We start from the raw sequence: 11,547 nt of genomic DNA, 5'->3' as shown, positions 1-11,547 counted from the left end.
TGGAAATATGAGTCATATACATAATTTAAAAATTTTAAGAGTTGTGGAAGATGTTTTCGTACTGAAGTAGTAAAATACTTTGCTATTAAGATAGAGATTGGCACTTTGCTCCCAACAGCTTCTGTTAAGGAAAATGATATGGCAGCTTGCTTCCAAAATGATAGCAACCTTGGAAACCTGATAGGCCAGATCTTCTTTGTCTTGTAAGGTCACTAGGAATATTAGTTAGAATTGATTTGATGACAGTGGGGGGTTTTTTTGTTTTTGATTTTGTTTTTTTTTTTTTTAAATAACTCAAACTCATGTGATCGAGTCCATTCTGACTCATAGGGACACATCATTGGGCATCTGAGGTGGTAACTTTTAATGGAAGAGGCTTCCTTTCTTTCTCTTTTGGAGTCACTGGGGCAGCCTTTGGGGTAGCAGCAGAATTAACTATGAACTGTACCACCAAAACTTCCCTTTTGAAAAAGAATTGTATTAAAAAATATAAAAAGCATAAAATTTTTATTAATAATCTATTTAATCCAATATATAAAAAATTGCTATATAATAATGTAATCCTTTTAAAAATTAATAATGGATGTTTTACTTTTTTTGTTGTAAGTCTTCAAAATCTGGTTTGTGTTCTGAAATTAAAACAGATCTCAATTATAATATCTGTATATTAGGCAAATTTCCTAATTTGCCTAAACACATTCTTTAGAGAAGTCTGTTGGCACAGTCTATAGCAAGTTAACCCACAAGGTGTATCTCCCTGGTTGTCAGAATCCATCTCCTCAGGAGAAAGATGGGCTGTCTCTTTCTGTGTAGTTTATAGCCTCAGAAAACCCAGTGGAAGGTCAGCTTTCGTCATTTCTGACTCAACAGCAATGAATGAGTGATACATTATTTGGTGAATAGTTTAATGAATGCTTTCAGAGAAAGCATCTTTTCTTGACTCCTTTCTTTTACAAATAAAATACATACTGGAATTTACAATAACCAATTTTGGGATATTTTGGATAGTTAATGATAAGGTCAATATTTTATTTATATTTTTCTTTCGAATTTATGGTAGATAAAATTGCAGTATACAATTCTTTTTTTCTGGTAGCTTTTAGGTTTAAAAGCTAGCCTCAGGAAACTATGGACTTGGAGAAGAGTTGAAAGTTTTGTGTTCAAGACTTGTTCATAGAGTCACTATGGGTCATCTACGACTCTATGGTACTTAAGAACAACTTAACAACAAAGTTTATTTTAAGGAATGTTGTATATTATAAAATAGGCCTTATGTACATTTCACTAGTATAATATTTAGTGAGTTGAACTTCATCATTTTTCCAGGAACCTTCATATATACACATAAATACATCAGTATATAACCACACACCTTTGTACAGCAAGTGGACAGAACAGTACTATACCACTTAGAAGAATGTTTGGCCAAAAACAATTAAAACCATGCCTGCCTGAGGGCTGCAGATTAAAATCAACCACTTTTGGCTTGGTAGCATAATTTTCTATCCACTAGGTCAAAATAACTCTCTCTGTATTATTGTTTGCTCGCCATTGGGTGTGAGTTGATTTTATAAGCCTCCTGTTTAAAAAATGCATTTGGGCCCTTAGGTCTGCAGCCCTTGGGTTTGGTTTTAATTGGTTTTGGTCAAATATTGTTTTAAGTGGTATAGCACTGCTCTGTCCATTTGCTGTATGGAGGTAACTCCTGGCTACTGTGATGCTCAGTACTGTGACACTGATGTGTCAAATGAGATAATGGTTACCCATGGGGGACAGTGTTTGGTGGAGTTCCATAATTAAAACAAACTTGAAAGCAGGAGTGGGAGTGGCATCCACCTCTGAAATAACCTTGTCTCCGAAACTCTGTGAACGTGGAGAAATGGTGAAAGTTAGATGTGTTCAGATCTGTCATACATAGGGTCACTGTTGAGTTGTCTATGACGACAGTTAACAACCGTCAAACCTTTAAGCAGGAGTGGCATCCACTACCTAAACCACATGCCTGTAGAAACTCTATGAACTTGGGGAAATGACAAGAGTTATAGAAAGACTTCTGGTCTTTTTATTCATAGAGTTGCTATGTGTCATCATTGACTCATCAGTAATCAACGACAACAACAACAACCAAACCTTTATTGTTTAATGCCATTCCATTCACCAATGTATCTATTTATTAATTTTTACTTTCCTTTCCTCCCTTCTCATCCTTGTTAGTGCTACAAGATTGATTCTGTGTAGCATCTTTTTATATAGCTTTTTATATTAGTTGTCTTATGCCGTAATTAACCCTTTTATAACTGATGTAAGGCATTCAATATAATTTATTCTAGATTCATCCATGTTGTATAGTATTTCATAACTTCTTAATTCTTTTTTAGTGATGAAAAACATTCCTTTGTCAAAGTTTAGCTGTTTGTCCATTGGCGAAATATTTTTACCACTAAACTCTTTTCTTTTGCAAATAATATTGCAATAAATGTGTGTGTGTGTGTGTGTGTAGGAGGAGGAGGAGGAGTAGAAGCAGGAGTGGCATCCACTTCCTAAACAACATGCCTCCAGAAACTCTATGAACTTTGATAATTGTTGCTAGTTGTAGAGGGACTTCAAACCTTTTGTTCATAACGTCTCTATGAGTTGTGCTTGACTGGAAGGCAATCAGCAACAAAAACAGTGGGTTTAACAAAGGTTAACATAACCTTGCTTGTGGAAACTGAAGAAGACCTGAAGTGCTTGCTACAGAAGTTCAAGGACTATAGTCTTCAATATGAATTGAATCTCAACATCAAGAAGACAAATTCTCACGACTGGGCCATTTGGCAGCACTATGATAGGTAGCGAAGAGAAGAGACTGAGGTTATTAATAATTACAGCTGGCTTGGCTCCACAGTCAACACTGTTAACATCAGCAGTGAGAAATTAAAGAATGAATTGCATTGGGAAAATCTGCTGTCAGGGACCTCTCCAGAGTACTGAAAAGCAATTAGTCTAGAGACTAAAGTGTACCTAATACAGGCCGTGGTGTTCTCAATTCCTTGCTATGTGTCAGAGAGTTGGATAATGACTAAGGATGACAGAAGAGGAATTGATGTCTTCAAATTGTGGTGCTGGAGAAGAGTCTTGAACGTACTAGGGACTGTAAAGAAAAGAAATAGATCTATTTGGGAGAGGGTGAATTCAAGTTTCTCCTTGGAGGCTAGGATTATGAAGCTCTGTCTCACAAGCTTTGGGCACATGGCCAGGAGGGAGTGATCCTTGGAGAAGGACATCATGCTCAGAAGGATGGAGGGACAGCACAAGAGAAGATGACCCTGGATGAGATGGATTGATACTGTAACTGAGGCAGTGGGAGTTTTTGTGTCGGAATGAGTGAGACTGGCTCAGAACAGGGCAGGCTCAGAGCTGCTGTACATAGGGTCACTAGACATAACAACACTATAATAATAACACTAGACATAACAACAACAACAGTGAGGTTAATAGATCAAATGGTATTTCTTTTCCCAAATTTCTAAGAAAATGCCAAACTGCTTTCCATATTGACTCTACCATTTTGCATTCCCACCTGCACCGTATGAGAATTCCAATCTCTCCACATCCTCATCAGCATTTCTTCTTTGCTGAATTATTGAACTTTACTCTTTTCATTGAGGTTAGATGATATCTCATTGTTTTCTGACCAAGATAAAGGTAGGTGACTTTTAGTTCACGGCCCTCAGGCCAGTCTTTCATTGTTTTTGTTCAGACATTCCTCTAGGTCGTATAGCCCTGGTGTACAAGTTGTCGTCCTGTGGTCACTTGTGGGTACTGTGAGGCTGAACACTGTGACACGGATGTGTCAAATGCGTTAATGGTTGGCTATCCAGTGCGGACTGAGAGTGGGGTGGAGCTCCTCAATTAAATAAGCGTGGAAGGAGGAGCTGCATCCACTTCCATAATAGCTTGCCTCTGGAAACCCTATGAACCTGGAGAGAGGATGAAAGGCACCCATGCGTTGAGGACTGTCCTTCATAGGGTCACTATGAGTCGCCTGCGACTCGACGGCCCTTCACAACAACAGTAATAGCTAATGATCTTGAGTATTCTTCATGTGTTTGCTGGTAATTTGAATATTTTCTTAGGTGAAATGTGTGTTCATATCTTTTGCCCATTTTGTGATTATTATTGTTGTCTTCTTGGTGAGGTGTTGGAATTTTGTATAAATTTTAGAGATTACCAGATATTTTCCCCAGTGTATAGGCGCCCTTTGTCTTTTGGAGAAGTCTTTTGATGCACATGGAATTTGATATTTAGGAAGTGCCAGTTATTGTATGTTTTCTTATATTTGATAGTATATTTATGCCATTGATTAAATTCCAAGTTTGCCTCAGCTTTTTCTTTGATGATCTTTATAGTTGTAGATTTTACACATAGGTCCTTGATTAATATTTAGTTAGTTTTTAAATATCATATAAGTTACATAGCTCTTGTTTGACTTTTTCTATAGGTCGATATCTAGTTTTGCCAGCACTATTTGTTAAAGAGGTTGTCTTCCCCCTAATTAGTGTATTTCATTTCCTTATGAAAAAGATTAACTGTCTATAGGTGGATAGATTTATTTTTAGGATCTCAATTCTATTCCACTGATCTATGTAACTGTATTAAGCAGTAGTACCAAATTACTTTGATTATTATGACTGTAAAATGGACTTTGAGGTCAGAAAGTATAAGGTTTCCTACTTCGTTTTTCTTTTTCGTTAGCACTGACTTATCTATGGTCTTTTTCCCTTCCATATGAAATTGATGTTTATTTCATGGAATGCTTTCTCTCTCTCTCTCTCTGTGTGTGTGTTATGTTGAGAAGACATACATATGTACAGTATTAAGTGTGGATGGATGAGGTTTACATGCCTCCTTCTAGCCCAATGCCTTTAAAATCTGTTTCGTATGGCAGAGGACTCAATTTATCATTTTTTAAAGTAATTTACTCTGAAGTCTTCTATAAAGTATTAATATGCTAAAGACAAGAAACCCAAAGTAGACGTATTTTTATTGGAATTTATTTTCACTCTCTAGGTATCTTAGAGCTTTTATGTTTATTCTTCATCCGTTTCTGATTTATTATTATTATTTTTATTGTTTCAGTAAGGATGATTTCTACAGAACTTATAAAATCTATACTATTTTATGTTTCTCTTGGGTATATTTTAACTGAGGAACCTAGTTGATATAAAGGTATTTTAAAACTTAGCAGTTTTATACTTGTATATTTATGTGAGTGTTTAGTTATTTTAATATATTTAATTTTAAATAGATGCTTATTTAATGAATGATTAGAAGTGTTGTCAATAAATAGAATTTTTGGTGCATTTATAAACAAAAGTGTTTTTACACTGTGCCATATATTGAAAATAGTGAATAGTCATTACAGAAATACATGTAGCAATTGATTTTTATTACTTCAGTTCTTTTCTTCCTATGTTCTTCCTCTTAAAATGATAATGAATGAAAGGAAAATATATGATATTAAAGAAGTGACGTATTCCTACATTTAGGTTCTCATTTGTGAATTTAATGATAAAGCCATGAGGTTATTTTTGCTTGCATTTTATTTTCCACACACAAAAAAGGACAGTAGTTAGTTAAAATATTTTAGCTACTCTGGTCAGCCATATCTTTCCAACCCAATTGTACTGCCTTAGAGTTAATTCCAAATCAAAGAAACTCCATAGGATGGAGTAGAACTGCTCCATAAGTTTATAAAATTATTTTCTTCTGCTTCTTTTTCCACAGAAGGGCTGTTGGTTCAAACTGCTTTAATAATATACCACATACCACATAGTCCCTACCTTCAAACAGTCTAGTGTATATTATAATATAGGAGCCTTTGTACTATATTTGAAGTACTCTTTTCTGCTAGATTTTACAAGTTGTATCAGATAACACATCTTCTACTTTAAAGATCACTAAGAAGGAAAATGAAAATAAAACAAAACAAAAAAGCAAACCAAACATACCATCTCTAAATACTTGATCAGGGAGTGTTGTGGCCCGTAAAGTTGTACTTTTAAAACAAAGTCTTTTAAGAGCCTTTGGCAGTTTGAATGCATGAGCAACTCTGAGGAAGAACTGTCAGTCTCCTCTCTTTATGATTTATAGCCTTGGAAACGTTGGCGTGTAGCAAATTTAAAAAGACATAAACTTCCTTCCGCTGGATAGTAATGAACTTTATTAATAAAGGGTTTCTTTTTTCTTCTTGAAAGATCTTGCTAGTGCAGTAACAGATTTATATAGCTAGATAGGTATTCTCTTTTTCTTTTATTGACGCTTCATTTTTTAAACATGATGTCTTTCCAGGCATCTAAGGATCACTCTGATAACATTTCTTCCAAGGCAGATTTGTATAGTACCTTTATGTTATAATCTGTGCATGAAATAAATGTTACTTAAGACTACATTGATAAATACTCATATTGTTTCTTAAGTTTATTGCTCTGATTACTTCTAAGATCTGCGATCCCCTTAACAAAACCTTAAACTACTGTAAAAATTTATTTTTTCCAGAAAAGGTATATTTGATGAATACAGCCAGATTACCAGTCTTGTTACAGAGGAAATAGTGAATGTCCATAAAGAAATTCAGTTGTCGGTTGAACAGATAGATCCTAGTACAGAATATGATAATTTCATAGATGTTCACAGGTATGATTTTTTTATATTTTGTTCAGTATTTTCTATAAGTTTGAATAAAACCAGAAGAAATATTTAAGACTATGCCATGCTATAGAATATTTTAGATTGTTCTTAATGAGTTTAAAATTCTCATAATGATAATTATTTAATTTACATAATAATATTTTAAAATGTTTATTATGCCATTGTTTAAATTTATAACATTGCTTTATTTTTAATATTCATGAAGTAAAATAGCATCACTTTATATACATGTATACGTGTGTATACGTGCCCACATGCATGCACACAAACACACATATATGTTTAACTTTATGATTAATACTTTTCCATAAAAGAATTGTTTTATACTCATTACAGCTGTGGCATGAAAATGTGGTTTATACCTGGTTTCTAGAAAGCAGACAACTAAATTTCAAGTTGCTTCACTAGCTTTTTTATGTCTAGAGTTTCGTGTACTAAGCTATTTTATAGTAGTGTATTAATATTGACCAAAATTTTGTTTTCCTAGGACAACAGCTGCTAACGAACAAGACATTGAATTTGATATTTCCTTACTAGAAGAAAATGAAAATCTTCAGGCAAATGAAATCATGTGGAATAATTTAACAGCAGAAAGTTTGCAAGCAATGTAAGTATTTACATATCTGAACTATTTAAAATATTAATGTTATCATTGTTTGGTACTTTTTCATTGCTTCTAACTGATGGTGACCTTGTGTACAACAGAAAAAAATGATACTCATCGCTATACCTATAGTGCTTAAGACCATTTTTGTAGCAAATATGTTAGTCCGTGTCATTGACAGTCTCTCTCTTTTTCATTGACATTCTGCTTTATCAAACATGATATTTAGCTACAAGTTTTGGTCCCTCTTGGTGAGGTGCCCAAAGTATGTGAGGTGAACTTTTATCTGAGGGACATTTTGGCTAAACATCCTCCAGGACAGATTTGTTTGTTCTTTTTATCATTACCGGATATCAGAGGCCTCAGTTTCTCTTTGGTCCTCTTTATTCATTGTCTGACTTTCACATGCATATGAGGCAATTATAATGCCATGGTTTGGGTCAGGTGCACTATTGTTTTTAAAAATGACCTCATTGCTCTCTAACAGTTTACTCATTGCAATTCAGTGACCATTATTTGCACTCTTAGCTGCTGCTTGCATGGACATTGACTATGGATGTAAGTATGATGAAATGTATTTTATCAAATTAAAAATTCCATTTATTTTTCAAATGAGAAAAGTACACTAAAATGCATTTGATTTTCATTTTGTAAAAATAAAATCTTCTGACTAGTACTTTTCTCATTGCCATCTCTAATGTTGATAATGCTCAGAATCAAGTTCTGTGTAAAACTGCTTATGTTAATTTGCTCAATAACTAGTCATAGCTTACACTGAACTAATTATGCTTTATTTTCTTCAGAACTTGGTTTTATTCATTATCCCATTTGATCCTGAAAAATGACGATGACATCCATTTTGGAAATTAAGATATTAAGTGTGAGAGATTAGGGACTCATTGATATAGAACCATTTGGTATGAAAAATTGAGTGTTCATTAAGTTCTTTTCTGTTTAGACCAAGATATTTTCTATTATAAGTTATTAAATAAACTACCTCTTTATTACTAAAATAGAAAATTTTTAAAGTATTGTCAGAACTGACTCATAGCTGACTCTTCAGCATGTTTTCAGAGGCTGGAAATGAAATTGCATTAGAGAAAATTTTCCATATTTTTTCTGTGGAACAGCTGGTGGATTAGAACTTCCTGCTTTTGTTTGGGTTGACAGCACAACTTCTTATTGCTGGGTCACTGGAGCTCCCTAAACTTTAAAGTAGTTTTATAAATTTTAATGCTTTTTTTAGTACCTATTAAACATTAACAACAATTAATAGTACATTTTTGAGCTTAGAAAGTGTTATCAGGCCTTTCTACTTATAATTATTAACTTGCCTCATAATTTTATTTGGAAGCAACATCGGAATTCTTACAAGTACTAGTAAACATGTCTGCTTCTCTCTATAAGAAAACAACAGTGAGAAAGAGTTATTCACTTGTTTTCTCTTCAACTTTGAAGATAACATCTTGGCATTAGAATTGAATATTAAATATATCAAATGACTCAGCCGAAAGGTACATATTGTTTGTTCACATCTAGTGTAATTAGACAGCTTCCTTTCTATTGTTCAGTAACATTGTAGTGTTCAAACAGATAATGAACTCAGTGGTAATACCCAGGCATTAACTTTTGAGGTAAAGTGTGGTATCTTATAGTGTGTGTAAACATGTGTAGGTGTCATGTGGATGGTTGTCTTTCACCTATATTAACTTTACAAAGGGGAAACGTTCTCATCTGCAACATCCACAATACCAAACCAATTCCCATAAGATGACTCAGACTTCATACTCTCACATCCACTTTTACTTAGACTTTCAACTGAATGGCCCTCATAGTGGGTCTGAAATCTATTGCAGTTGCCACATAGATTTCACAGAGCCATACTCAAGATCATGGGGTTTACAAAGGAAGTTAACAGGTTGCAATTCAGGTTGGCAGCAGGATACACTTTCTCCATCAGGACAACTTCTCAAGTGTGTGTGCAGACTCTTTCACCTTCAGACTCATGTCTTAGGTCAGTTTTATAAAGCCGTTAGTCCTACCAATTATGATGTCTCCCCTCGGTCCTCTAGCAGGCTTGGCTGAAAGCACCTGCCTGTAGATCTGTAGGTCAGCAGCTGCAAGTCACCTGCCTCCTGCTGGTCTCTGGTTCTCTGTTGAGGCTGCTGTTAGTCTTGTGTATGTGCTAGTCTGACAGATGTAGGAATTTCTGACCCTGAAGGATGTGTGCTGCATTCTTTGCCGCTTCTTGGTGTGATTCTCCTCTTCTGCTCTTAAACCTGCTCAATTTAAACTTGGTGGGATAGGAAAACAGAACAATCCATAATGATTAGTTTAAATACCCCCTGTTTCATGTTTCCACCCAATTTTATGGTTTAAGTCAAAGCCGATATTTAGGAAAGGCATTTAGAACAGTAAACTCATGACATTACATTGGCCAAATGGCACTGAGGATATGAATACCAGAAGTGGACTAATGGTAAAGAGTTATGATGGCTACCTAAAGGTACTTGATTGAAATCTACCATGGAAGAAAGATGGTCAGTCTCTTCCCGTGTTTTCTGCCTCTGAAAACACATTGGAGAATCAGCTATGGGTCAGTTCTAACTTGATGGTACACAACAACAGTAACAAATCATTTGTACAAGATGAAGGTTTAGTAATTATTTTGTACTGTTTGCTTATAATAATAATGTAGTTATGGGCATACCTTAACAGTAGTGAGTTTACATTAGTGACCATTTTGTGATTTGTGAAGCTATTCCCAAAGTCTCAAAGCCCTCTACATGATTTTCACTTTTTCTACTGCCTTTAGATATGTTATTACAAGGCAAACTATTTCTAAGCCAGTGAGTCTCAACTAGGGTAATATTTATACCCTTCAGAGCATATTTGATAATTTATGAAGAGACTTTTAGTCCTCAGTTATCTAGTTTGTAGAGGCAGGGATACTGCTAAACATCCTACACAGCACAAAAATGCCTACCATAACTATGAGCTATCTAGCCCAAAGTGTCAGTAGTGCCACGGTTGAGATTCTACTCCAGACAGTAGGGTTACATCGTAAACAATGGATGACAGAATTTCTCTGTTTTTTAGTTCTGGTAGTAGTTGGTGAATAATACAACTTACTCCTATGTTTTTTTATGACTATGGTACCACTCAAATGATAGAGCTCCTCAGTAGTGATAATGCTCTTCAAAGATAAAGCTTCATCTCCCATACTTTAGGCTTGTTACTAGTGGAAGTGATTCCTTGAAGAGGACATTATGTTTGGGAAGGTTGAGGTGTTACGAAAGAGAGGAAGACCCTCAACCAAGTGGATTGACATGATGGATGCAGCAATGGATACTCAAATGTGTCAGAAATAGGATGACACAGAATAGGACAGAGTTGTTCATAGGCTGGGTGTGAGTCATACTCACCTCGATGGCACCTAACAACAGCAACAACAAATGTACAATCCAGAATCACAGTGACCCACAAGTTACACCAGTACAGCAGACTGACAGACAAGTGCTATCCTAATAAGAGCAAATTATAAGCAAGCATTTACACACCTAAACTATAAGTCCCCTATATAATGAACTGACAGATAGGTGTTATACCTTTAACAACAAACCCTAAAAAGAATCAGACATACAAATCTCATGGCTCAGGATATAGTTTTCTGGCCACATTGGGGGTATTTGGTTCAGATAGTGGCTCATCTGGCTCTTTGATTCTAATGCTTGGCACGAGACCCAAGGTCCAACTTGGCTTTCTTCCTAGTTTCCTGCAGAGATCTGCTTCAAGGCACAGAAGCCCCAGGATGGTGACTCACTTGTCTCTCTAGCTGCCCTTGAAAATCCATTATAAGGCACCAAGGGAAAGTAACCCCACAGTGGTAACTTGGCTTGAAAACAAAATCTATATGCATTTTTTATACCTAACTCTATATGAAAAGCCAGTTGTCTGAAAGGAGCTTGGTTTAAAATCAGGAAGAATGTGCATGAAGGTTAAAAGTTGGGGACCAGGAAGAAGAATTAGCAGTTAGAAAACATAGACTGGGTGACAGAAATGAGGCTGGGGATAGAATGATAGAGTTCTACATAATAAATGATTTATTCATAGCAAACATCTTTTTTTAAAAAACATAAACACAGACTATACACATGAGTTTCACCCGATGTATGCACAAGAATCAGATTGATTACATCTGTGGAAGGAATTGTTGAAGTTCAGTATCAGCAGTGAAAACTAGGCCAGGT

General features: G+C 35.2%; 1 protein-coding gene across 1 annotated transcript in view; it reads left to right on the top strand.

Annotated features, from left to right (window-relative positions):
• The window catches only part of LOC102866788 (tyrosine-protein kinase Fer-like), a 575,672-nt gene that overhangs the window by 69,733 nt on the left and 494,392 nt on the right, over nt 1-11,547 (top strand). The window contains exons 5-6 of the mRNA XM_006895050.1: nt 6,541-6,678; nt 7,181-7,300. Of these exons, the coding sequence (XP_006895112.1) occupies nt 6,541-6,678; nt 7,181-7,300 (258 nt within the window). The remainder of the gene's footprint in view (nt 1-6,540; nt 6,679-7,180; nt 7,301-11,547) is intronic.

Source organism: Elephantulus edwardii, unplaced genomic scaffold, assembly GCF_000299155.1.
Source record: "Elephantulus edwardii isolate Elephantulus edwardi_28Jun2011 unplaced genomic scaffold, EleEdw1.0 scaffold00156, whole genome shotgun sequence".
NCBI lineage: Eukaryota > Metazoa > Chordata > Mammalia > Macroscelidea > Macroscelididae > Elephantulus > Elephantulus edwardii.
The sequence above is the reverse complement of the archived record's forward strand: the minus strand, read 5'-3'. Positions and strand labels throughout refer to the sequence as shown.